The sequence below is a fragment of the Pestalotiopsis fici genome (genome assembly GCF_000516985.1).
Source record: "Pestalotiopsis fici W106-1 unplaced genomic scaffold PFICI_Scf_2, whole genome shotgun sequence".
Classification (NCBI taxonomy): domain Eukaryota; kingdom Fungi; phylum Ascomycota; class Sordariomycetes; order Amphisphaeriales; family Sporocadaceae; genus Pestalotiopsis; species Pestalotiopsis fici.
Genome location: NW_006917092.1, coordinates 6,364,996 through 6,391,836, shown reverse-complemented (window position 1 = coordinate 6,391,836; position 26,841 = coordinate 6,364,996). Strand labels below are relative to the sequence as shown.

The 26,841-nt window shown below is 48.9% G+C and overlaps 9 protein-coding genes across 9 annotated transcripts; 6 read left to right on the top strand and 3 right to left on the bottom strand.

The window, feature by feature from the left end:
* Positions 1 to 2,450: 2,450 nt before the first annotated feature.
* Positions 2,451 to 3,347, top strand: PFICI_04125 (uncharacterized protein; the record flags this gene model as incomplete). The annotated part of the gene is made up of 3 exons (XM_007832706.1): positions 2,451 to 2,593; positions 2,646 to 2,713; positions 2,764 to 3,347. 3 exons carry the CDS (start codon positions 2,451 to 2,453, stop codon positions 3,345 to 3,347), a joined length of 795 nt encoding a protein of 264 aa, XP_007830897.1.
* A 345-nt stretch (positions 3,348 to 3,692) lies between these two features.
* Positions 3,693 to 4,535, top strand: PFICI_04124 (uncharacterized protein; the record flags this gene model as incomplete). The annotated part of the gene is made up of 1 exon (XM_007832705.1): positions 3,693 to 4,535. The coding sequence occupies one exon, from the start codon at positions 3,693 to 3,695 to the stop codon at positions 4,533 to 4,535; it is 843 nt and encodes a 280-aa protein (XP_007830896.1).
* A 1,272-nt stretch (positions 4,536 to 5,807) lies between these two features.
* PFICI_04123 (uncharacterized protein) lies at positions 5,808 to 7,491 on the top strand (the record flags this gene model as incomplete). The annotated part of the gene is made up of 4 exons (XM_007832704.1): positions 5,808 to 5,934; positions 5,998 to 6,632; positions 6,686 to 6,919; positions 6,979 to 7,491. 4 exons carry the CDS (start codon positions 5,808 to 5,810, stop codon positions 7,489 to 7,491), a joined length of 1,509 nt encoding a protein of 502 aa, XP_007830895.1.
* A 3,264-nt stretch (positions 7,492 to 10,755) lies between these two features.
* PFICI_04122 (uncharacterized protein) lies at positions 10,756 to 12,835 on the top strand (the record flags this gene model as incomplete). The annotated part of the gene is made up of 3 exons (XM_007832703.1): positions 10,756 to 11,388; positions 11,452 to 11,853; positions 11,909 to 12,835. 3 exons carry the CDS (start codon positions 10,756 to 10,758, stop codon positions 12,833 to 12,835), a joined length of 1,962 nt encoding a protein of 653 aa, XP_007830894.1.
* Positions 12,836 to 15,486: 2,651 nt separating this feature from the next.
* Positions 15,487 to 16,302, top strand: PFICI_04121 (uncharacterized protein; the record flags this gene model as incomplete). Its single annotated transcript, XM_007832702.1, has 2 exons — positions 15,487 to 15,556; positions 15,614 to 16,302. 2 exons carry the CDS (start codon positions 15,487 to 15,489, stop codon positions 16,300 to 16,302), a joined length of 759 nt encoding a protein of 252 aa, XP_007830893.1.
* A 514-nt stretch (positions 16,303 to 16,816) lies between these two features.
* Positions 16,817 to 17,288, bottom strand: PFICI_04120 (Long chronological lifespan protein 2; the record flags this gene model as incomplete). Its single annotated transcript, XM_007832701.1, has 2 exons — positions 16,817 to 16,974; positions 17,084 to 17,288. The coding sequence occupies 2 exons, from the start codon at positions 17,286 to 17,288 to the stop codon at positions 16,817 to 16,819; spliced, it is 363 nt and encodes a 120-aa protein (XP_007830892.1).
* A 404-nt stretch (positions 17,289 to 17,692) lies between these two features.
* On the top strand, positions 17,693 to 18,682 carry PFICI_04119 (uncharacterized protein; the record flags this gene model as incomplete). Its single annotated transcript, XM_007832700.1, has 2 exons — positions 17,693 to 17,927; positions 18,006 to 18,682. 2 exons carry the CDS (start codon positions 17,693 to 17,695, stop codon positions 18,680 to 18,682), a joined length of 912 nt encoding a protein of 303 aa, XP_007830891.1.
* A 513-nt stretch (positions 18,683 to 19,195) lies between these two features.
* Positions 19,196 to 19,813, bottom strand: PFICI_04118 (uncharacterized protein; the record flags this gene model as incomplete). Its single annotated transcript, XM_007832699.1, has 1 exon — positions 19,196 to 19,813. The coding sequence occupies one exon, from the start codon at positions 19,811 to 19,813 to the stop codon at positions 19,196 to 19,198; it is 618 nt and encodes a 205-aa protein (XP_007830890.1).
* A 2,719-nt stretch (positions 19,814 to 22,532) lies between these two features.
* PFICI_04117 (uncharacterized protein) lies at positions 22,533 to 24,799 on the bottom strand (the record flags this gene model as incomplete). The annotated part of the gene is made up of 4 exons (XM_007832698.1): positions 22,533 to 22,705; positions 22,812 to 22,856; positions 22,931 to 23,718; positions 23,772 to 24,799. The coding sequence occupies 4 exons, from the start codon at positions 24,797 to 24,799 to the stop codon at positions 22,533 to 22,535; spliced, it is 2,034 nt and encodes a 677-aa protein (XP_007830889.1).
* Positions 24,800 to 26,841: the final 2,042 nt, after the last annotated feature.

Here is a 26,841-nt window from a genome sequence, read left to right as displayed (position 1 = left end):
ACCGCCAAAAGATGGCATGGCAATCTCCCGTTAGTGGCCGGATTTGGTGCATGCTATAGCTAAATTTTGAAATAGGCTTGATAGGTGGCAGATCAAGTCAGTGACAGGTGGCGCTCGGATGTAAATCGTTGACGCCATGCAGATCCACAGCCTGTACTTGTACTGTATACACTACCAAAAAAAAAAAAAAAAAAGGCTGCTTGGAATCTTGATCTGCGGTTCATGGCCTGATGTGACTTGCTTTTGCCTGAATCGTGCCCATCTCACATTGTGATGGTCCAAGAGAATGACGGTATTGGCCATACTAGATACCCTGAACCACATATACACAAATGAAAACATATCTTTGCTGTGTATCGATGTCTAATAGTTGATCATATTTGGGCCAACCCGGAAATCTCCCGTCCGAGCGTTGATAGGAGATTATATGCGTTTAATCAATCATCGTCTGGTCTTTTAAGGATGTGGACCGACCCTAGTTTACTTGATCCCATGAGGACGTTAGATAATACTGACTGGCGACTTGGGCATTGCATGGACTTTTCAACGCCTACCAAGGACTGGGTAAGCATTGTGGCACTGGCAAGATCACGGCTACGGAATAAAAAGGCCAAAAAGGTTAGGCGACACCGAGCACTTTAATATATGCTCGCTTGAATACAGCTTGGGCCGGAGCGTCGTACTAGTGGTAGCGTAACGTCCGAACTCTGCCCAACATTGTGATTGAATAGCATCACCTATTTTTCAGTCCTGCAACTACGTGTCATGCACGTCGTTTCTTTTTTTATTCTAGGGGATATCCCAACCTTCTCGTCGAATGTCATTTGCAGGTTTATTTCGATGATGTGTATCAAGTACTGACTGATTCCATAAAGCGCCATCACATCACCCACATGCTCCTGTGCCCGTTCGATGTGGAAGATAACAATGAAAACTGTAATGACTGAATTATTTGTCACATGTGATATTTGTACCTAGTCTCTTTGACATGCCTTCAGGATACCCACCTCCAAAGCGCACGGCCGCCTCGCGGCCCGACAGCTCACATTTGGACCCTGGAACTAATTCCTGGCACAGACGAACAACCTGCACCAAGTTATCACAATAGCCAGACCTACCTGAAAACAGTTGTCAATGTGTTGTAGAAATGCTTCTTTAAAGGCGACACACAATCCCCAGTCCTGCCCGTGAAAAGGAATGTGCGATGGGGAGTTGCTGGAGACGCTGTCCTGGAGACCATCAGAAACATTGTGCTTTAGTCTTGCCCGTCACTCATTCACAAAATCTTTTCTAAGGCTGCCTGCTTTCAGCTGTCTCTTTCATTTTTTGCATCACTTTATTTTCTTGAATGTACCTTTTTCTGGCTCACCCGTGGCTATCTGCCGAAAGTACTTGCATGTATTTCCAGAACAACAACAACAACAACAACAACAACAATGTCAGACTTTATGGCTCTGTTGCCGAGTTGTGCTGTAAGAAAACGAATGATTATCCTACACTCGATGATTGGTACAGGATCTGACCGCAAAGTCTAGGTGCAATGCATGACCGAAAATCTTGAAATTGCGAAATGTCCCACGACAAATGATGCGGAAATGAGCGACTGTATCTGCCAGGACATGACATTATTATCTAATCTATCTATTTGCATTCAAAGGTTATGCGGACTCACTGACCAGTCCTGTAAGTGTCTCGATTTTCCGTCGTGCCGATTCGCAGTCATGGCTAACTAGATGTGCTTCAGTAGCCACCAGTGCTGGAGATGCACTGTGCGTAACGTACCCGAAACCATCAAGGGTCACTGATATTCAAATCCTCTTTTTCGTCACTCTGGCTCTTTCGGTTCCGATTGTACTTGCACGATGCGCTACAAGACTTCAAAGCATGAAAAAGCTGTGGGTGGATGATTGGACCGCACTTCTGGGCATGGTAAAGAGAGCATGCAACTATCAACGAAGGTTCAAGAACAATGTAAGCTAATGGTGCCAATGAGGGACAGATACTACTTGCCGCATTCGTTACCATCCTATATATCAGTAAGTCGATTCCAAAGGCACCTCCTTGACGCGCGGGAATGGCTGACCGGACGAAACAGGTTCCAGAGTAGGTCTTGGGCAGCACAACTGGAATGTTAGAAGCAGTTCTGACATTGCACTTTCGCAAGTAAGTGCGACCACCAGTTGGTGATCATTTGAAGTGTGTTAATATCTGCTCTCTAGTTTTCTTACATTGTGCAACTTCTGTATCTGGCGTCTCACATGATTTCCAAGGTTTCTCTTGCTTGCTTGTTCATTCGACTCTTTCCGACGCGCTGGATTCGCTCGACCCTTAAGGGATTTATCATTCTCGTACTTGGCCACGGACTTGTGTTCATGCTTGTCGTGATGTTTCAGTGTTGGCCATTGCATTCTATCTGGGATCTGCGTGTCCCGAGTAAATGTTTGAACATCATGACTGTAGGGTTTGTTGATGCAGGCATTGGGATGGCCGAAGATGTCTTCTTGATATGCATCTCTACGGTCGAGTTGCACAAGCTCAAGATGACGCGCCACCAGCGGGTGTTTTTATCTGCAGTTTTTGCCATGGCAATTTCGTAAGTCTGCTCCATTGAGCCTATGATGACATGATAGTAATTAACAGACTAGTGCCATGCTGGCCAGCGCAATGGGGCTGAAGAATCTGCTCAAGGTTTCAACAACATATGATTCAACCTGTAGGTACACAGCCATCGGCATGAGTTGAGAGGTATACTGAGAAACACAGGGGATAGCGTCGATCTTGTGGTCTGGTCCACGATTCAGCTGCTTCTGACGATCCTGATCGGAAGCCTTCCAGCATTCGACCCATGGGTCAGTAGGATCACCTCCCGATCAAGTGTGCCCTGCAACCATCCTGATGCTGTCAAGAACGGGAGCTCCATACAGGCGACTACCATAGTTGTGCAACATGAAGAGAAGAATGAGCATGGCCGTCCGAGTATGTCGGTGCACAACATACCGCCTAGATTCAGCGGAACCACCAAGACCGCATCGTTTGCCATGTCTGCAATACCATCCTTCCGCTCTAGCGATTATTGGGAAGTACGAGAATCACCATTGATGATACCAACTTCCAAGTTCCAGGACTCGGCTGTTGCATTGCCACCTCCTACCTACTACAAGCGGTGGAGTCAACAACCAGACTCTCCAACAGATCCAAATGTGTTGGCAAAATACACCAGTCTGTATCTAACAAGGGTAGCATCGGAAGACCTCGAATCAAACTGCTCTCGAGATACTTGGATTCTTCGTGATAGTTACTCCCAGAGAGGAGGGGAGCGGGTGAGCTCTAGACTCGCAAGGTACTGATGCCTTTGGTCCTGCACCTTTTGTCAGAGTATCCATCATCGAGGTAGGACCGCAAGAATAGAATGTATAACGGAAAATTTAATCGTAGTGTACAATCAATAGTATCACATCGGCTTTACCGTCGGTATTTTGTAGTGGGACACAACATATGTGACTCTGGGAGGGGCATTGAACTGCAGTGTTTGATTGGTGGCTGCAATGCCGAAGCAACAATGATGTCATTGCCAGCTCAACAATTGCACATCGCAACGAAATCGACAGCAACATACCAAAAAGCTAAGACATTTCTTTATATCACTAGAATCATTCACTGCGTTGATGCTAAAACCAGTCCGACTTGCAAAAATGGCCCAGGTTGATACTGGACTACATGCCTACGCCAGCGGGGTCGCCGCCGAGACTGTCGCCAACCACAGCAGCGAACATCCACTGAAGCTGTACGCCGGGTGGTTCTGTCCCTTTGTTCAGCGAAGTTGGATGGTGCTGGAGGAGAAAAAAGTACCATATCAATATGTTGAGATCAACCCTTACAAAAAGGAGCGCGAGTTTCTGGACCTGAATCCGCGCGGTCTGGTGCCAACCTTGGCAGTACCCATGGACGGCCAGGGCAAAGTGTTGAAGCCCCTGTATGAGAGCACCATCATTTGCGATTACTTGAATGAAGAATTTGCCGACCCAACAAATAACGGGCCTGACTTGTATCCGGAGAACACCTACCAAAAGGCTCGGTGTAAGCTCTGGATTGATCACATCAGCAACAAGGTTATTCCGGGCTTTTACAAGTTCATTCAGCATACCCCAGAGAAAGAGTATACGATTGAACAGGCACGTTCCGACTTTCTGGGCCAGATCAAGATACTTGTCAAGGAGATGGATGATAGTGGACCATGGTTCCTGGGCCACAGGTTCAGCATGGTGGACGTGATGCTGGCGCCATGGGCTAAGCGCCTCTTCCTGCTCGACCATTACAAGCCCGGAGGACTCGCCATCTCTGCAGATAAGGCCAATGAAGATGCTGCTCTCTGGGACAGATGGAAAAAGTGGTATAATGCGATTTCTGAAAGACAAAGCGTGAGAGATACATGGAGCGAAGAGGATTTATATGTCAAGGCCTATCAGAGGTATGCAGAGGATAAGACCCAATCCCAGGTCGGGCAGGCCACGCGCAAGGGGGAGAAACTACCGTGAGATATTAGAGACTACACAAGAGATTTGAGTCGATTACAAAGCTAGTTAACAGTATGCGAAAGGGCAATCCCTATTCTCTACTAGAGTGGTCGACAAATAACGTGCTTCAACCACAGCGACTTGCCCACGAGAAGCTGGGAGGGGTGGCCGGTGGGTTCACGGTACCCGCAGGACTCCAACTGTCCAAGCCCAAGACAAGATACTTGGGTGTCTGGATATTTCGGATCTCAAGCATCCTAGAATGAACAACTGGAGGGTTGATGAAGAAAGATACCGACAATGAAGAAGCGGATATTTCCACAACTGTAGTCCCCGAGCCAGCGACCGACTCGCAATCTGGACATGTAGATGGTATAACGCTTTTTTGTGAGCAGCAATCATTGGCTCAAACTGTGGCAAGGAATGTTGGTTGTGAGGAGGATCAGGTTGACAACTTGAAAACACTTACTTGCGGCAAGAGCCTGCTTTGACCGGACCACAAGATTTTCAAGGTTCAGTGATTCATTCCCTGAGACTGAAACGGCGTTGGAATTTGCCTTCTTCACCACGTAGCGAGATTCAACCAAAAAAAAAAAAAAACCTACTAATTCGGGTTGCAGAAGATTCGCAGCGGAGGCTTTGGCGGTCTTGTGTAGATGAGACTCGAGAGTATGACTTGGCTTACGAGCTCATTAGACGTGGACGATCTGGTGCGTGACATTTAAAACCATTTCCCACATCAACATAAACGAGTGAATCATATATATCAAATATCCACAATACACCCTCAGATCTCGAGATGAAGCCCACAAGATACAAAAGGCTTGGAACTGAGTAACAATGTGGGTCTCATCCATTGCCTACCATTGGTGGTTTTGGGGGCATCACGTGTCCCACATGGGGGAAGCAGAGATCGTTATACGCAACCTGAAAATTTCAAAGACGATAATCCTGCGATAGTGATTTATGGTCATGATATATGTTGAATGCTCTTTTGGTAAGTGGCTGATCCAATCGGAGATTTTTTATTTTTATTTCTAGTACTCGTTTCTTTTGCTTAGAGACGCCATTTGGTCAGATGACAACTGGGCCCAAAGGACCACGTCGGTGAGCGCCGAGCTGAACTTAGCAGCTTGGGTGGGTCCCGCCGATTGGCGCTCAGCCGCTGCTGGAATAGTTTTTCAGTGAACTCAAATTCATGTAAGAAGTTCACAGTTAATTCACCATTGGTGACAAGAAAAAACAACAAGGAGCCCGACGTGACATTGAACTGCAGCTTGGATCGTCGCGGCCATGGCAGACTCATTTGCTTCCAGGACAGAGTCGTTCCTCAATTGGTTCAAGGGACTCCCAGGAACGACTTTCCACTCGGATATTCAGATTCAAGATTTGCGCCAAAGCAACCGCGGCAGAGGAATCAGTAAGACACCTCAATTCGGCATTCCAAAATTATTACAACTCCAGCTAATATAGATTACACTAGTTGCTACGGCAGATATTCCAGAAGAAACGGTTCTCTTTACTATTCCCAGAGATGCCATCATCAATACTCTGACTTCAGATCTGCCCAAGAGAGTTCCTCAGATCTTTGAGGATTCCACAGCCGGTTTGGAGGATACCGACAATGAGGCCGACGAGGACGGCGACGCTACAGGACCGCCTGACTCTTGGGTGTCGCTGATCCTTGTCATGGTCTATGAGTACCTGCAAGGCGAACAGTCAAAATGGAAGCCATACTTTGACGTACTGCCCGAGGAGTTCGAAACTCTCATGTTTTGGACCGACAAGGAGCTCGAGGAACTTCAAGCAAGCGCCATTGCCTCCAAGATTGGCAAGGATGAAGCAGAAAACATGTTCCGCGTCAAGGTGTTGCCTGCAGTTCAAGAGCACGCCGATGTATTCTATCCTCAGGGCGCTCAAAGGTTGAGCGAAGACGAGCTCATCGCATTGGCACACCGAATGGGCAGCACAATCATGGCGTATGCTTTTGACCTTGAGAATGATGAAGACGAGCCGGAACCCGAGGATGAGGACGAATGGATGGAAGACAAGGAGGGGCAGCTAATGATGGGCATGGTACCCATGGCCGACATACTCAACGCTGATGCCGAATTCAACGTAAGATATGTCCAGTGACAAGTTTCTCGCAACGGATCATTGACATGCTTCAGGCACATGTGAATCACGAGGAAGGAAGCCTCACAGTGACGTCTTTACGGCCCATAGCAGCTGGAGAAGAGATCTACAACTACTACGGCCCGCTGTCCAATGGAGATCTGCTCAGACGTTACGGCTATGTGACCGAGAAGCACATGCGGCACGACGTTGTAGAACTACCTTGGGATATGGTGCTCTCTGCATTGAAAGAGCAGTTGAGATTGGATGAGAAGGTCTGGGGCAAGGCGGTAAGCTCCCGGCAGCACTTGTAGAGTTTGAATCTCTTTGATGACTGACGTCTTTACAGATTAATGACTTGGAAGACGAGGAAATTGAAGACGTCTTCGTACTAGACAGGGACATGGAAGGTCCAGATTCGCAGGGTCGGCTCCATGGCGAGAAGGATTTTAGACACCTGCCTGAAGATCTTCAGGAACAGATCGCAACACTGCTGAAGGCTGTGAGAAAGACAACGCCTGAAGCCATCCCAGACAAGCGCAAGCGCGATGAGATTTCAATCACGGCCATACATCGCGCATTGCAGCTGCGTCTCGCGCAATACCCCACAAACGAATCTCAGGACATTGCCATTGCCCAGGAGGCAGATAATTGGACCAGTACAGCACTAGCTTCAGGTGCCAATGTCTCTTCAGAGGCCATCAAGTCGGCACATCGGAAAAAAATGGCCACGGTTGTGCGTGTTGGCGAGAAGAATATTCTCCAAGAAGCCATTCAACTCGCCGAGAGAAGGTTGGCAGAGCTGAACGAATCAGATAAGTCGGCTGAGCCATCGGCAAAACGAAAGAAGACGTCGCGATAGAAAGAGACAGCATCATAGGATGAGTTGTTACGTGAGAATTTGGACTTTTTTGGGCGTTATGTCTCACCCACACTGATATGTCTGGTTTGTGTGGTAGGGCTGATTTGGCATGCAAGGGACGACGAGGTGATTTGCCAAGCCGCAGATCTTGGACAGCAAAGTTCCACGCCGGCGTCTCACTCCAACCGCTGTGGATAAAATCCTTCCAATTTGGCGACACTGCGGAAAGTCCCTGGGTTGGTTGATAGGTCTAAATTGGTGCCAGCATGCATCGTGCCCCATGCGATTGCGAGATAAGGTGCTGGGCTCCTCTATAAAATAACGTGTAACTTAAAATAGCACGACTCATGCATGCAAACATCTTCCTGCGTTCCAACACACACAGCGCTGACGGCTGTTGGTTGGCGCTTACTTGATCAACGTTTTTTTGCCTGCACAAGATCAAGTGCCGAGGCAGTACAAACCATATTCAGTTAAGGCTTGCCCAATTTGACCTGTCATTTGGGTATTATAGACTACCTAGTAGTACTAGGTAGACTCAATTAAAATGGATGGCTTCTCCTGAAGTTAATGGTATTCGAAGGACCTCGAGCCGGTGTAGCCATTTCCCAAGTCATCCTCGTTATTTTTGGCCAGACTTTGAATGTTTTCAAACAATCCCGATCAATTACCTCCGAATAATAATTTTTTTTAACACTCGACTGACAGTTGAGATATTGACCATCACCTGCTGATCAACGGCCATTCAACGAACCCAGCGTCACGTCAGTCAGGGTAAGACAGTCAGCCGTGTCGCAATACCAGAGGTCATGTGGGAAGCTCCCAGATTTGTCTTGGAGGGTTTAAATTTCTAGAATCACCGCTGGCAGGGTCCAACAACTTCACGTCAGGAACGCGCGACTCGAGATAGCAACATGGGACACCCTACAGACGCGATAATAATTGCCTGCGTTTGCGGTTCTGTGCTGTCGTCCCTGGTGGTTTTGTGAGTAACAGCAAATACGTACATTGACCAGATTCTCGGAGCTGGTGTATCTGACTATCAGCAGTTTCTTTCGAGCTCAACTCCGAAGTTTATTTTATCGGATCTCTGGACGAAATTCAAGTCCCAAGACCGAAAAGGTTCCAAAATCTTTACAGCGAGCTTTGACCGAGCTTGAACAAGTGACTGACCACAGGGGACATCGGAGTGAAAATCGCAAGTCGGTTGGATTGGAATGGTGAGTAACCTATCCTGGCAGCCTAATCAGTAGACGTAATGAGGCGCATGTTGACATCTGGATAAAGTCCAATATGCCTAGTATCGCTCTACTGCCCGGAAACAGACGCCGACCTAGAGCGAGGCCTGGACCTTGAATCTGGCACAGAGCTGTCAATGACAGCCTCCAAAGTGTCTTCGGCCACGAACGTGTCTTCACTTTCGAGCGATGCGTGCAATTACAGAAAAGATAAAGAGGGGAGTGCCAAATCGTGGATGCCACAACCGATAGACGACGACGTGCTGAAGCTGAAACGATGCCAGCACATGTATCATGCGCGATGTCTGGCCTCGTGGTTTCTGAGGAAAAGATACGACTGCCCCGTTTGTCGTACGCCATACTATCAACAGATCGAGCCAGCCGAAGAGTCACCATACAGACGAGAGACGAACTGGGAGGCGGAGTATCGATCTGCTATGCCGATCATGCCGTTCTTCTAACCAATTTTCAAGAAAATTACCCTCCTGTTGTGGTCATGTATTTTATCTGTGGAGATCCACAAGGCCCACGAAGCCCAGTTGTAGTCAATCCTTCCCAACAGACTGCAGAATGGCATCGAATCGGGGTCCACTGTGTTATGCCAGTATGCTTGACAGAGTGTAAGGAGAAGGAAAAGCAGCCAGGCAGTAGTAGAATTGACGTTTCCTTTTTGCCGCTCTGATGAACAAATGGGCGTAGCGATATCCCAGACTCGCCAGACATGCTAGAAGATGATGTTCACCACTTCTTGATTTTCTGCCTCGTATGAAAAGTTTGCGGGTTGAGAATAACGGGGCAGCGGGCGGGACATATGTAGATTTCAATTGTTCCCCCAATACGAACGTTGACGATGACAATGGCGGCTCGAAGTATGCAGAACAAAAGAGGCGAAAGTGTAACACCGCGACACCCCGCCAACCCGCCCTATACACTACCTAATGTTCGATATCCAGCGAACTCCATAAGGTTGTACCACTTGGCGTACACTGGCAGGGCAGAGGATCTGCGCTCTGGGTTTGTGGCGTACCAACTGTTAGGCTGTATTTTAGCATGGGTCATTGCTAAGGTGCCGCGAGATCGAGCCGATCGGGGGAGCCCTGATTATGGCGACTCGCTAACGCAGAGCTAGCTAGTGGCTGCCAGGAGCTATGACATAATTCCCCGACAGCTCACCTTTGCTTTCTCGACTGTGGCACGACCGTGTGGACAAGCTCTAATATATGGTGACGTCCATGAATAGCCGCCAGTCATAAACAATGAACGAAGGCGCAAAGCGCGCCTTTGTTTCTCCAGGCAGAGATGCAATTGATATTAAGATCCTTCTAGCCAACAGCTGACCTAGTTTCATCATAGCATCCTCGTAGGAAATACACAAGTGACGACCAAATTCTCCCAAAATCATTCAATCGCACACACACACACACACACACACACACACGGAGCAAAGTGCCCGGCCCGTATTGTTTTCATGTGGGATATGACGACAACTCCGTCATCACTGTTTGCATTCGACATCTACAGATGATTTTGCTGTTGCAGATCTCCCGATCCTCAAGCCTTTTCTTTGCCTCCGGCCAGGACATTCCGCTCCGGTCTTGTCTTACAAACCGTAATTCTCCTGCAGAGTCCCCTGGTCCTTCTCCCCCAACAAACGTCGGGATACTGTGGTAGAGTAGACAGTCTACAGACGCCCATTCTCCATTCACCCACCCAAGAGGTCCTCACATACTGCACGTTTATCTCACAAACCGGACAAGCAGAGCCACAATCATTCTATACATTCAGTCCCACGTGATCCCATCTTATACAATCCTACCCAGCGGTTGGATCCCGCCTACCCCCCGGTCGATCTCCATACCCATTCATAGTATCCACCGTTACACATTGTATGCCGACTTACTCGAGGTCGGCCATTCGCTTGTGTAAGTTTGACCTAGGATTACGCTCCGCTACATTTGCTCCGGAACGTGTTCAGCCTATATTTCTACCCCCAAGTCTGGCCCTCGACCGTTGTCACTTTGTCACGATGGCCCCAAAACGCAAGAAGCCCACCATGGCTTTGATGCAGCAGGACCTCCCGACCATCGAAGAACACTCGCCGCCGATTACACCTGGGTTCGCCAACCCACCTCCCCGGAGGTCGCGCCGCAATGTGAGGAAATCGAGTGGCATGGATGGGTACCCCATCGGCGAGAAGGAGAATACAGAATCCGTCAATGGACATCAAGATGTCAAAGAAGACAAGCCACCGGGCCGCGCCAAGGTCAGCAGCGCCATGCATGACCTTCAGGAAATGGAAGATGCATTTAGGAAATCCGCCAAACGTCAAAAGCTGGCAGTCAAGTCGAGTGCGGTCATGAATAAGAAGTTTAATGGGAGCCCTACCGACGCAGGCAATGCGTTCATGCCTGACATGGGGCAAACCTCAAGTGTCCTCAGTGATGATGATACACTCGAGTTTCGACGCAAGGAACAGGCCAAGAAGCATGGAGTAGATCCAGAGGTGCCTCAATTGGAACAAGATGCCGCGGTGGGTGAGGGCGAGATGGGACAAGGCGTCGACCCAGAAGATGTCAGCGATTTGAAGGAAGAGGGGGCACGACCTCCTGCAGTTAATAGTGATTACCTTCCGCTACCATGGAAAGGACGGTTAGGATATGTAAGTTTCCCAACAAGGAATTGGTCTTCTACAATGGAGGATAGACCACTGACATGAAAGTAGGCATGTTTGAATACTTATTTGCGGCTTTCGAATCCGCCCGTCTTCAGTTCGCGTACTTGCAGGATAGCATCTATTCTAGAGCATCGTCATCCGCTGTCGGATCCATCCCAACCAGAGCATGCTACCAAGAACCGCCCTGACAAGGACCAACCAGCAGATGTTGCCAGAGGACAACGATATGTAGAGAATCTCGGGCTTGCCAATGCGCGAGATATTGTCAAAATGTTGCGGTGGAACGACAAGTATGGCATAAAGTTTATGCGTCTCAGTTCTGAAATGTTTCCTTTTGCCAGCCATGGAGAATATGGGTACAAGTTGGCGCCTTTTGCCGCTGATGCTCTTGCAGAAGCAGGTAGGGTTGCGGGTGAACTGGGTCATAGACTTACCACGCATCCTGGTCAAGTAGGTTTTTCTTATCATGTGTGGCGTTCTTTTGACAGATGCTAAAGTTTTACAGTTTACCCAATTGGGTTCTCCGCGCAAAGAGGTTGTCCGCAACGCAATCCGTGATCTCGAATATCACGACGAGATGCTCTCTCTTCTTAAGCTTCCACCTCAGCAGAATAAGGATGCCGTCATGATTCTCCACATGGGAGGAATGTTTGGCGACAAAGAAGCGACTCTCCAGAGATTCCGTGATAACTATGCACCACTCTCGGAAGGCATCAAGGCCAGACTCGTTCTCGAGAACGATGACGTTTGCTGGACTGTTCACGACCTGCTACCTATCTGCGAGGAGTTGAATATTCCAATGGTCCTCGACTACCATCACCACAACATCATGTTTGACAAGTCCAAGATCAGAGAAGGTACAAAGGATATCATGGACCTGTACCCTCGGATCAAGGCGACATGGGACAGAAAAGGCATTACACAAAAGATGCACTACAGTGAGCCTTGCCCCGAGGCCATCACCGGTCGGCAACGCCGAAAGCATCGGCCTAGAGTCATGGCCTTACCGCCATGTGCAGACAACATGGATCTCATGATAGAAGCCAAAGACAAGGAACAAGCTGTCTTTGAGTTGATGCGCACTTATAAGTTGCCGGGATGGGATAGCTTCAACGACATAGTCCCCTATGAGCGAAACGACGAGAATAAGCCACCGCCCAAGCCCAAGACACCAAAGAAGAGAAAGGCAAAGGGCAAAAAGGAGACCGATGAGGATGATGAAGCCGAGCCCGAAGAGTCCGAGGTTGCTGCTCCTCCCCTGATTTCCCCGGGGGAGATTGGCATGGGCGGACCGAATCGCCGTGTGTATTGGCCGATCGGAATGGAGGAGTGGCTTCGTCCGAAGAAGCGGGAAGTTAAGAAGGCGGCCGATGGCGATAATAAAAAGCCCAAGAAGACTAAAGTCAAGGATGAAGGTGGCTACGACGAATAGTCGACGTGAAGCTGCTCAGCGTCTTCCCCATCCCCGGACTATGTTTTGTCATTGCGGCAGTCCTGGTACAGATACTTTCGTCGAGGTGGCTTCAATCATGGCCAGTGGATTGACCACACCGTGTACTCATAACTGTAAAAACGAGGAGCGTGTGTGATATATAATTAGCGTTGATCTATATACCATAATTACTACTCGGTCTCCCCCATGGCAACTAACGACTACAATCAATTGATCTTTCAGCATCTCTATCAAGCTCAAGTGCACCTTGTATGAACATATACATGAGTCGTGGACTATCATTTAACAATCATTCTCTGGGGACAGCATGAAAGGGTTCGTATGGTAGGTGTGTTTTCTGGCTTTCGCGGAAGCTGACCAGATCGCCTCACGTCGAATTGTGCATGATGGCCAGCTCCGCATCAGGTAATTAGCTTTAGGAACAACGCAGGGTCTACATGTCCTACGGGCGCGGTGAATGAAATCGCGGAGGCTAGAGCAATAGACAAGCAGTAGCTGAAGTAGCGTTGCGAGTAATGCCAACGGGCCATATCGCCTCTGACTGGCATACGACAATACGACAATACGACGGTGAGTTTAGGGCTTCGGGCCGTCATCACTGCCGCAGTTCCCGCCATGTATATGTATTTAGATCGTTGTCGAGATACCAAGAAATGAGCCGAGCAAAGTCTATTCGTGATGCCACAATACAGACATGAAAAAAAAAAAATGGTTTGGTTCTGGTTTGGCTTGGGATACGTAAAGCATATCTGCACTGCAGACCCCAGCCAATATGTGTTCCAATAGAAATCCAATCGCATATAGCCGCGCTCATATTTCTTGCCGCTGGAGCCCAATGTAAATCGTGTAAATCTCCGACTTGCTAATTGTTGCTTACCTAGGTAGATACTTAGCTAACCATGGTACGCATCATGGCGCGACGACTGACTACAATACACATCAAAGCAAACGATATGATCAAAATGCCGAGGCCCAAAAGTCGCGCGTCGAACCCAAGCTCGATGATTGGCTTCCCACATGTAGAATGAGGTCACTGGCTTTTAGCTTAGCAGAATGATTTATCGAAGTATTCTTTTGGGAATCAGATTTCTGCATTCCTGGGGACAAGAGTTAAGAGGAGGGGAAGGAGAGGGGGCGCTTGTGTGTTTGCGGCATGGTCAAATGCGGAGGACGGGGTTGTTCGATGATGTCAATCCATACCCAAGCGAGAACCCTGCATGCACACTAGGAATTTGAGGTTATTCTTTCTTTGTTTTGCAATGCGGTGCTAAATTGTATGTACATATAACTGACTGAAATGGGCAAGAAAGAGCTGGTGTCATGCGAAAGGAAGTGGATTGGTACAGGAGATTAAATCGTGTAGTAATTGCTCTTGTTGATAATAGATTCATCAGCATGTCTGTATGTCTGGCAAATGGGTGTGTAGTACATGTATGTGTTCCAAGACACAGAGACATTTGATGGGATTAGTATAGGGAGACTGTGGTGGAGTGATGGATATGATCATGTGACTAGAATTGCATGAATGCTCATCGTGAACGAATCAATGGAACAAGGTAGATCTCAAGGTATGTATTGCATTTCATATCTTCAGGGCTGTCTTGGTAACACTCGGTTCAAAGGCACATTTTGAAAGATGGGGGAAGATAGAGGGCAAAAAAGGCGGGGTGGCATTCAGACCATGATCGTCTTCTTCCCAACCCCTCCAAAGTCGATGGTTGGTACTCGTACTACTACAAGCAAGTAGCGTGGGCAATGTGCCTGCACTCTAGTGGTAGACGCATCCCGCTAAGAACAAACCGGTTCAGCGACATCAAGGTTGATGCCCATTCAATGTTGGCCATCTATAATAAACGGGAAAGTACTAGGTTACGATCTGCCGTCCGTTCGAATTTAATCAGAACTCTTCCTACCCAACCAAACACTTGGAAGCTCGCTATTCAGATTTGACAGGTTTCTTGACTTCCATACATTGCAGACGCTCTTGTCGATCTGCATCCCGTCGTGTCACCATCAAGAGATTCAAACAGTGACCATAATACCCCCTTCAATCACGGGTTCCCACGTCTCGCTACCGATCACCAGTCACACACATCACCCAACTCTTCAGCGCCGACAGCCGACCTCCTGTAAAATCGTTCACGCCGCATTCCTCTCCTAGAAAGAAGTCACAGGACTCGGTGCCTTCAGATCACTCCAGCTCGTCGCAAGTTGATCCTACACGTCACTCGTCACCAGAAAATAAGACAAGAGTTACCTGTATCTACTTGAGGCAGTGTCTAGTGATTTCGGTATCGCTATCACTTACCATTCCCCAGAAGGACCCCGCCGCCCACCACTGCAAGCTCGCACCAGCCCGCTGCAACCACCGTCGCCCCCCTGGAACTCTATCGCGGCTGTGGCGTGACTTCATCATTGGCCTTTAACTCCAGGGTTCCGGAGCAACTTTTGAGCCCTGCGCAAATCGGTCATCGTCCATTTTCAAGTCCCCTACTTGGCAACATTCCCCTCTGGACACTTTTTCACCACTAGAAATTGATCCAACAACTCCCGCATCACTTTTGCAGCGTCAACATTCTATAACTGTAACCTGCACCCGCAATACACGTTGGCATCTGGTTTACAGCAAAATGGAAGTCCAAACCAACCCTCCCGCTGAGCTTCACTCTCCCCCGCCGCCTACGGCTAAGCGCCCAAGAGGTTTGTCTGCAGCTTTGGTCACTCTGCGTGAAACACTTGACTAAACTTTCTGCACAGGTATTCTGAAGAACTCGTTCCAGAAGTCGCCTCCGCTGTCGCCTACTCAGGAGAAGGATATGACTGAGAAGGAGCTCGTACTTCAGAACACTCAGGTCAACACAGGACATCGCCGCTCCTCATCCGCTGCCTCGAGACCGGCTGGCTCGCGGCGCCAATCCTCCCGCACTCCTTCGGCCGCGGATCAAGATCCCGACGCCCCGGCCGAGAATCGCCTCAAGTGGGACGAAGCCAACCTCTACCTTACCGAGCAGGAACGCACCTCGACCATGAAAATCACAGAGCCCAAGACCCCTTACGCCAAGCACTACTCGCCTTCGGAAGATGACGATGACGAGTTTGAGAGCTCTCACTCCGAGATTCCCGGCCTGAGTCTTGGTGAGCCCGAAGAGGAGATTCCCGAAAGCGAGCATTCTTCTACAGGTCGCAAGAGCAAGGTGCACGTTAATGACGAGGATGCCACACCACTGCACGATGCCGATGCAGACATGTTGGGCATGTCGCCCGAGGAGCGCGAGAAGCACCGGCGCTTTGAGCAGCTGAGGAAGAAGCACTACGAGATGAGCGAGGCCGTCGGCCTGCTGGGACACCCCGAGGTTGTGGATGAGGAGATGGAGGATGACGATGAGGAGGGTGTGGATGGCAAGCGAAACCAGGTCCCGCCCGTACCAAAGATTCCCTCGGCCTAGGCCATTCAGCGCTGACGCTCACGCTTAACGAATTGAACATGGAGAAGGATATCATTGACGGAGTGCTGCATAGGGCCAGGAGTTTACGGCAGAACGCTTTATATCAGGAGTACCGGAATGGCGACTGTTTTGCATGACAGATTGATTTCAACCAAGCTCAGCACTTTTGGTTTATGTTTGCGGCACTGTGGGCTTTGCCAAACATGTCTGATTTTTAGCCTCGCAGCAGAGGTCAAGCCGTAGGGAGGACTCCCGCAGCTATTTGCTGTTGGGCAGTCGCTTATGCGCATTTGTTATGTGTTGGTAGACAGTTTCCAAATACCATATTTGCTAGTGAAACAAGACCGATTTGTCAATCTTCTACATGTTGCACCGTACCCGATGGATCTTGTACACTGCTAGCTGTCCGAGTTTGGCGAGTATTGTACGATATTCTACACCGGATTGAATTTGCTGTCCTGCTGTAACCACTGCATGAACCGCTACCACAGATCCTTTGCTCGGACCAATCACTTTATAGTAGACCCTTCCTCGCCAGCTCGACCTTGCGCGCCGCCTCTCCAGTCTTGAACCCGCCCTTGGATACGCATAGTCGGTGACCGTCGCTGGTCTCGATCTTATCCTCGTTGGCAGGAAATGGGCAGGGGCAATGGTGCGGGAAGTGTACACAAGCTGGCAAAGAGAATATTAGTGTCAGGTCCAGTAGACAAAAAGTGCAGTGCTGGCTAGTAGTTCCATGTGGAATTCAATCATGTACTGCTAATACAGCTGGGAGACTTACCAAGAGTATCAGGGCACAAGTAGTTGTCACAAGTGAATGACTCAAAGTTTTGTCTGTAAATAGTCGAGTCGCTCGGAACGTTCTGTGGTTGTTGGCGCTGCTGCTGGCCTCCTCCACCGAACATCTGGTCAAAGAAGCCAAACTGTGCCGTGGCGGTCGACAAGAATGCCGCTAGGACAACTAGAATCGTAGCATATGCCCTCATGATGGCTTAAAACCGATTGGTGACTCTCTGCAGTAAAAGCGGTGCAGCCTGGCGAGGTTGGCGCAATAGTGATGACCCGATATATCACGGTAAGTCTGGTGTCCAGTGGTGGTTTTGAAGCATTGCTGGCAACTTCAAGTTTCCACTGCTCCAGGGAACACCTTCGGCTGTCATTAGTGGACACTTTAGCGGGACAGCGGCCCCCTTCCCCCTGCCTTGCAAGCTCAAGGATACCTACCTTGAGGACAAGTACCCGCTTTTTCCATTCCGCCAAATCGGCCCAGCTGTATTAGCTAAGCCGAAATTTTCGCGGTCTTGATCCCGGAGCTCGCAAAGTCCATGCTGAGCTCCACGCCGTGAGAGCATCGTATCATTGCCGGTTCCTCCACCAGACCAAACACAACATGCAGCTGGCTCAATTACACCGGCCGCTGGTGGCCGCATCTTCTAGTGGATCGTCGGCAGCCAGGACTGGTGCTGCTCTTCGACAATTGCAGGATGGACTCGCCGCTCTGAGGATAGGAAACACGAACCAGGCTGTCGAGGGTAGGAGGTATGCCTCCGTCAAGAGTCAGGGAGCCTACAGGATTCGAGACTCGAGCACGATCCCAAAGAACTTGGGTGCCAAGAAGACTGGTGGTATGTATCACCAACCTTGAGAGTCGTTTACTTCAGGCGACGGTTGTGGCTCAAGATGCTAATGTCTCTAAACAACAGACACGTATGTGATTCCCGGCAACATCCTCTTCAAGCAGCGCGGCACGAAATGGCACCCTGGCGAGAACGTCGGCATGGGTCGCGACCATACCCTCTTCTCCAAGGTGACAGGCTACGTGAAATACTACAAGGACCCGGCCAAGCACCCCGACCGCCAGTACATTGGCGTTGTCTTCAACAAGGAGGACAAGCTGCCTTACCACGCACACGCAATGCGCAAGCGCAAGCTCAACATGACGGCTTCCGTCATCCCCGAAGCCAAGATCGAGCCCGAGATCAGTGCCTCGGGTATCCCGAACCAGGTCGTCCGCCAGGGCTACGGCCGCAACCCGCACCCGCGTGACGAGCGCATCTACAAGCTCCAGAAGGACGGCAGCTACGCCTATCGCGAGGAGAACTGGCGTCTCGGTAGCCTTATTCGTACCGAGAAGCGCAAGATGGGTTCTCGTAGAGTCGCCATGAAACACAGAAGGAGAACGGTCAAGGCCATCCAGCTAGAGATGCGCAGAGACCGCGAGGACAAGATCGCTAGAAGGAAGGAGGCCCTCGACGAGCAGAGAGCGGCCAAGCAAAAGAAGTTCAGAGACTATTACGCCAGGAAGAAGGCCGAGGCCGAGGCTGCTGCTGGTGGAGCAGCTCCTCCGACGGAGAAGCCCGCGCCCCGGGCTCAGGCGTAATTGGCGATGTAATAGAAAGGGGCCCACGGGTCGGAAGCGAGGAGCTATACCTCGGGTGAGGTATGGGCATTGCCCTTCTGTATCGACAGCAATGAGCATGCAACCGTGTTCAATGGTGTCCGGCACCGCCATCCATGTGAGAATAAATAAGTCTGTACATCATAGCGAGACATGTAACATATGACCAAAATATTTCCATCTTTCATTTGCAGGTTGCTGGGTCATTCGATCTGTATCCAATGCAAGAAATTGACTGTTACCCAAAAATGTAAGAAATACGTTACAATCAACTGTCGCGACTGGAGGCGCACGAAAGAGAGACTTAGACTACACGAGCTTCTCGAATGCGTCTTTGACTTTTCATGTCCATCTGTGTTTGTATGTTTTGGAACTAAGGGACGCGATAGATCGGGGGCCAGGGCGTCTTCGTTCTAAGTCGGCTTGGTACATGAAGCCATATTTCCATGGCAATTCATTGACTTTTGATCTTGAAACACGTGCCCAGGGCCATCACTATACAGAAGCCTTCTTGGACGATCCGCCATAATAATTCCCGTCATATTGCTTCACGCCGTCACCGCCACTAAACCAAGCAACCCGGTCTTTGCAAAACTGCTCAATCCTTGGCTTGAGCTTGGTCTCGTGCAGGTTAAAGTCGTCCACGGTACCGAGCCTCATGATTTTCTTATCCGGCGAGGCGCTGCTAATGCGATACATGAGCGTACCGCAGACGGAACAAAAGTAATTGGTCATGGTGTTGCCCGTGACAATGGTGCGGTTTTGGCCAAACTCGGTGAGCTTGTCCCGGCCGCGCAGATGCTTGATTCCTCGGTCCCGGATGATGAGATTGGAGGCAAAGACGGAGGCCGTGATCTTGCGGCAGTCGGTGCAGTTGCAAATGAACGAGTCGACCATGTCATCGCCCTCGACTGGCTGTTTATCCAGGGTGTAAGATGGTATCAGCGGGGGCGCATTCCATCCAGTGGTAATGTTGATACTCACAAATTCAAGCTGGACACTACCGCAGTAGCATGTTGCCGTTGCCGTCTTCTCATTTGAGAAACCGTCTTGTCCTAGAGGGAGCCACGGCTTGTCCACGCTGGGGCGCTCTGTTTGATTAATGGAGGACATGTTTGTTTTCTTACTGGTACCGTGATGCTCGGAATCTTTTGCATTTGGATGCAAATGTAGTTGCAGCTGAGAGATTCTTGAGGGGGCCGTCATGCTCGGTAATGGCGTCCAAAGTTGAATTCGGGAAACCCATCATTATCAGTGCGGATATACCGAGGTAAGCCCAAGTAAGCTTTTGAGGGTAGGCATACCATGTAAGAGCTAAGCTCCACGAGGACGCTGAAATCATCCCTTGTTATACAGAGGGCCCACCATTGAAGTAAAGCACCGGAGAAGAAGAACAGAAAAGCGTCAACCTAGGTGTGTACACTTTTATTGGTTGTTTTCAGTGACATACCACCTGACGCGCAACCTGGCATATTCAAAATAAAAGGACAGCGGAGTATGGAATTCACCTGACGAAAGTTGTATTGCAGACAATGACAGTAGAAACAATGTCATCACCAAATTGTAATAATGATATGGTGTTCTGCCTTCCGAGGCTGGCATCTCACAAAACGAAGTATGGATGCGAATTGTTGAATTGCTCAAGACTGGAAAGACTTTTATCATCCTAAGGCATGTAGGTGGCCACCTCTAGCAGACGCCAAGTTTGGTGTTTTCGAGCTTGGGGGTATGTATCTTCTTCGGAGCGTTAATGACATGTGGTACAACTTGAGGCGAATGTATACATGTATCATATGAACCGACAGTGCCAAGCAGCATGTGCGAGTATGATTCGTTTCCAAGATCAAAGCCAGTCAACTTGTCATGGGACGAACAAAACTTGATTATATCGAAGATTGTCTTGACTAGAGGCCAACGCAACCTGATCCTCTCGAACCAATTCTTGAAAGTCTCACAAGTGCTTGAGAAACATATTTATCCTCAACGCATGCTTCCTGTTTGTACCATTCTGGCTTGTGAGGACAAATGAAACATTTTACCGAGTAGCCACAAAGGGGGTCGGCTTATGTAGCAATCAACAACCCGCCGGTTTGATGGCCTTGTATGGGGGCCTGTAACGGCTAGACGTGGAACAGGTGCGGCTACGACAGTCGCTGATCTTGACGTTGATTACTCCTTCAAAGGTCGTCGCGCCATTTTTGTTGGTGACCTTCCGATGTTCTTGGATGTGTCCATACCTGTATTTACTCAAGTTAGCCATAGCTGGAAAGGGCTGTTGTTATTGTGAGATTTACATCTTTAATGTCTTGAAGTATTCGATAGCTAGACAGGAAACTGTATTACTGACTGTTGCAGCATTCAATAAGGGGCTGAAATGTGAGGTGAATTGCTGTGAGACCAGGATAAAGAAGGGGGAAAGAATGAGAAGGGGAACGCTAAAGCACAGCAATATATATTGCTTGAAAGCCTTGGCCACTGCAAACTAAAAGCAGTGGAGAGATACCAATCTATTGGTTTATTGTGACGCGTTGTTGTCAGTGATGTGCTTTGTGGCCGGGCGTCATCATTGCCCAGCCAGTGTTGGCAAAAGTGCAATTATTATGCCTACATGGCGGCAAAACCAAGCCACGAAAACACGTTTCAGCGCATGATTCGACCACCTTTTGCAGATATGCTCACAACCCCTGCTCTTGTGAATTCGATTCAAGACCCGTTGGCCATGTGTAAACACGTCGAGTGAAAGCATCTGTATCAAGCCAGAGCCTCGGTGAGTGTGTGGTACCTATCCCGCAATGGGCTGTTTGTTAGGCCAAATGGGAGAGTCAAAGTTTTTTTCATCTTTCCTTTCTTCTTCTTTTCAATTAAAAAGAGAGGGAGGGAGGGGGTACAAAAGAGAAGTTGTGTGTACTTGTCCACGATAACTTTCTTTCAAACACGAATAATTGTAGTCCCGGTTAAGTAACTGATCCTCCCGAGCGCCACCTATTGCCGACGTTTGCTTGGGAGGGTAGGAAGAATAAGGCCACCAAGTGATAGATGAACACAATGATATGTCCTCTTTTATTTGATTCTTTTCTAACCCAGACCCCAAAACTCGTTTAATTAAACGACAGGCGTTCTCACCAAGGTTGGCGAGCTTCTTGGGGTAATCACAACCACATGACTTCTCAAACAGTTTGTAATGAATACATTGACTCTGGCGTAGAACCCGCAAATATCCATCACCAGTCTTGAGAATATTTAATTCGCCTTCTGAAGCGGGTTAAACCTCAATCGAGTGCTGTTGGCATGGGCCACGGTCGATGATACGCCGAATGACTCCAGGACAAAGTCCTTTCATGCCACAGTTGGTCGTTGATGGCTTTCCTGCAGCACACCCATCGTTGTACTGGGGTACGTTCCACCAGCACATTGAGACTAGACTTTTCGGTTTGTGTTTCTAAGTTCCTCCTCAAGTAACTAGTCGTTATAATCCCGCTTCCCGTGATTGTTTCGAGAATAGACCTGAGGACGAATTTAACACTCATTGCAAAATAAAAGCCCTAAATTTCAAGTTTCCTTTATATAGATGATAAGGATACTAGCCAGAAGAGCCTATTCAGAACAATCCTGCGATTGTCATTGTGTTTTGGGCATTAGTAACTTAACTTGGAGAAGCAAGAGTATCTGAGCCTTCAACAAGGTCATAATCCCGAGTGAATGCTTTCAATGATGGTGTGCAACATTTGATTCTCAATGAATGCTTAAATTCGTCATTGACACGACACATAAATGAAGTTGCTCTGTCCCGAATCTGTCTGATTCACTTTCTTGGTATTACTATCCACAGAATTCACATCGGCCCCAGCCTTTCCAAACTTTCGGCTTCGAAAATGAACTTCTTGCGCAATCGCCGCTGATGCCACCAAGCAAGGGCAGAGACCAAGCCCAGTATACCCGCTGCCAGTGCGCCGGTGATCTTCCACACTCCTGCCATTGGTACGCTATCGGGCGTAATGTAGCTCACTGGAGAGACTGATTAGTATGGGTAGGAAAATATTGTTGAGCTTCAACCAAAATAATCGGTCTTCTTCGGAAGCCTAGATTGATGTAAAGAGGCAACTATACTTACTGCCCACGGTGGAATCGGGATGATCTTTATTTGTCCAAGACCATGCTGACATCTTTGATCAGTTAGTTCTTGTTGGAAGTATATACCATGGCTCATGTCTGGTTCGTACTGTACCTTACAGATGCAATTCCGGTAGACGCCCAAAATTTGCATAATAGTTCCACCTATTGCCGCAAAAACGGCAACCACGCCAAAGACGCCTTGCAAACCCCGGCAGACCCGAAGCTCCCTAGATTTCGGATTCTTTCGTGTTACATCTATATTCCAGGTCCAAAGCATCATCTGGATAACCTGGGTGGAGTAATAAATGACGTGCGTCAAGCTACGGCATCCGAGGCCAGCCACTGGGGTTGTGTAGGATGTCGCAAAGGCGAGTGCGCAAGGCGCACCCAGAAGAATGATCAGAATATTGACCCAGATGCCAACTCGCGTGACTAAGCCGACCTCGAAGGCATTTCGAAACTCATTGACTGGGATGTGTTTGGTGCTGTCTCTTTCATCTTCGAATGCCTCGATTGTCTTGTCTATCCAGAGGCGTTTATTTGGGCCGCGTTTCCACAAGGACATTGGTTCATACGTCGCATCATATGCGCGTTCCAAAATGTCAATCTCCTTCATCCAGCGCGCCAAACGCCCCCAGAGGCTTTTTGGTACGACGGCACTGCTGGTGCTACTCCCTCTTCTTCCTATACGCGCCTTACCAATGAGCCCCTGTAGTGCGCTGGGGTTGTTGGAGGCAAGCATGGCCGAAGCAATGACGGCGACGTGAGAAATTGTCATCCACCACATGCCAAAGGCAAGAGCGTGAGCCGTATCTCCATCGCCAAGCCGCGTCTCGGCCTCGACAATGTTGTACACAAAGCTGCCAATGAAAAAGACCACAGGTGCCCCTACTGCAGTCCCAAAGCTGCGAAAGTGTCAGCGGTATCATCAACACAGGCAATAGTAGGGTGATCAAACCTTGATTGCGCATTCAATAATGCTTTCAACTTTAGAGCCGGTCCAGAATTGAGTTGTCGTAACGAGGTCCTGTGTGTATCGGAGACGGAGCTGGGTGAAATAGATGATCTTGCCTCAATAATATTTGCTGGCATAGACAATGATCGACTATGTAATGGTGGATTTTCACTCTGAACTGGCGGGGAGCGGCCGGAAGACAGTGGGCGAGGAAGAAGTTCTTCTGCAATTCTCATGATGTGCGCCCAGATCTCATCTGTAGGGGAATTGGTCCGCATACCCGGGAGCGTGGCGGCTCTATTGGCCCTTTTCGGTTCCAACTTGATGTTTCCAACAACTGCAGCCAAGAGGAGTCTTGCCCTGGTGACAGCAGGTATGCTGGGTTGTGGAGTCTTCCTTGGCACAAGGAAATCGAGAATCATGCCGTCGAGCATATATTCGTACACGGCGCTCATGAACATTGGACCGGCAAATGCAAAACATATAGACAACCAAATAATGGTGTCGAAAAATACCAATATGAATGCGATGATGAACTTGGCGGGATAGGCAAAGAAAGCAACAATATTGTCTTCATCAGACTCGAAAATCCAGCGCGGAAGGGAAATCTTCCAGCCGCGGGGGATGCTCAGACAGAAAGCCAGGCACGGGAGGATGAACTGCACCAAGGGACCAATCCATTGCTGCAGAGAGTTGTAATGCGACAACTCCCAGCCCGAGCAATGTTCAGCACACCACCGATAAGGAACCAGCACTCGTGGAGCTGTTCCGTTTGTTGTGCAAAGAGACCCATAAGTTCCTGCGTCCTCAATGTCGGCGATTGTGTAACTCTTATTGAAATAGCTGGGCTGTTTGAAGGCGATTTGCCCGTCTATAATTTGTAGTGACTGACTAACGGCTAACAAGCAGCCTCGTGTAAAGTTTCTTCCTCCTAAATATGGCGAGAGATTTGAAAAAGTTTGGTTCAGAGACGCCAGGGCTGGAATGGCCTCGACAAGGCTATTATACCCGTCTGATGGTGACCGAGACATACTGAGATGAGTCAAGTAAGCGGCTTTCATGTAAACTCACACGACCAGCAACGATGGGGTGGTTCGAGCACAAGGCTCCGGAGTAGGTATACTAACTTGGAAGATCACATCTTTTAATTTTGAACGCTTATCTTCCACAGGCAGTGAATGATTTATATATATTCGGCTACAGCAAGGTATTCTCTCGAATGTTCAGCCTCAGCTGGCCGAAAGCCGAGCACGCCATCATCACGCATGTCGGCCGCGAACAAAACCGAGCTTGATTGGTGCATTAATGACCGTTTATGGTGTCCCGCTCCGACACTATCGTGCCAGTTCTCAGCGGCCGGGTATTTTTATCTGCACTTCATGTATTGCCCGTCAGAAGTCCTAGTGATTAAAAAACCAGCTGCAGCCACCACAATGCGGGACAGATCTTTACTAGGTACCTAGTCTACCTGCCTAATATCACAGGTCATATACGGCCACTATAGACCTCAGCCTCGCGAGGGACCAGAAGCCTTTCATTGTCGTTTCCCCAGTTATGCCTTTGAGCCTTTTATAATAATCTCTCACCGCATCGGCTCTTCTAAACCGCATACAGCATAACTTGAGCTCCGACATCCTAATGACATTGCAAAAAGATGGCAATGAGCAAAAAGATGGAGACGCGGGGAATTGAACCCCGGACCTTTCCTATTCTCAAATTATTGCGAAAGGAAAATCATACCTCTAGACCACATCCCCGGAGAATATCGCCGACAAGGTCGGTGATGAAATGGAATCATCGTGACGATGATTGGATGATGAGGCGGTGCGTAACAAGATACAAGTCGGTAGATTGAGAGGGGGAGATGGGCTATTACGTACGCAATAGTGTTCGTATCAAACTGGACCCACCTGAATGCGTTGCCCAGGTAATGTATGGAATAGTAATATGGCTCATTGGTGCTGGGGATGAAGAAGAGACAGGAGGCTGAGGAAAAGGGATTGTGGAGGCTATCGTGAGAATGTCAATATGAGGGGTATAGTGGGTGGGGGCGCTAGGGCTTTCGCTTCAGCGAGCTCGGAGACGACATGGCGCGGGTTACCTCGTACTTTGGATAGAGACAAAGTGTCCGACTACACAATGAATTGAACGCGCAGCAGATATCTGAGAGATGGAGGTCCGTCAATGAAAATTGGCGCATGAAATGATGCGCAGAGATTATGGTGTGCACAGGTAGGTTACGTTGGAGTAGGTATCTATTCGTATTTCCCTACACTACCTATTGATGTCGCATGACGGCATCGTGCCCTGAGACGCTGACCACATATGGAGGATGAGCTCCCCAGGTCTTGGATGGATGTGGGATGATCATGCGCAGATAGTATATAGCAGTCAGACTTTGTAATAGCGTCTTCTGGCAGTTTTGCTCATGAGCACATTGGCAACAAAATTTTGTTCCAACGACCAAGAATACGGTCGTGTATTACAACGCTTGATTGAAGCTACACCGCATGTCTTTCAAGGTTGCGGTCCGAACCGTGATGCAACTACTTTTGTACGTACACCTCGAGCTGGATGCAGTCCACAAGAGCACCACTGTAATCCATCCAGTATATTGAGAATAGAGCCACTTTAGCGCCGGAGTTAGTGGAGTGGTCAAATGGCTCTGGCGCTGATCTCTACTGGGCGGTCACACATAGTACCTAAACTCACTACTTGATGCTCTTGGCTTTCTTCAACTTCATATGTGAACAACCACTCGGTTATCATTATGCTTAAAACGTGGACATGGGCAAGGCTCTGGTGGCAATTTTCACATCGACGATCCCAAGAACTCGGTAGACTTTTTGTTCCCACAACGGCAGACAGCCTGACAGTCAAGATGGATGGTTGATGTCTATCAAAATCCTAGTTGGGGCTGGGGTAAATAAGCTTGCCGATCTTCCGCTGACTCTTTACTATCTTGCGCCCAATCACCGTTGAACTGGGCGCTCGCTAGCACCATGCAACACGAATCCTTCAAATCTCCAAGGCTGAACCGCCCACTGGCCTTTAACGTGTGTGGACACAAGAG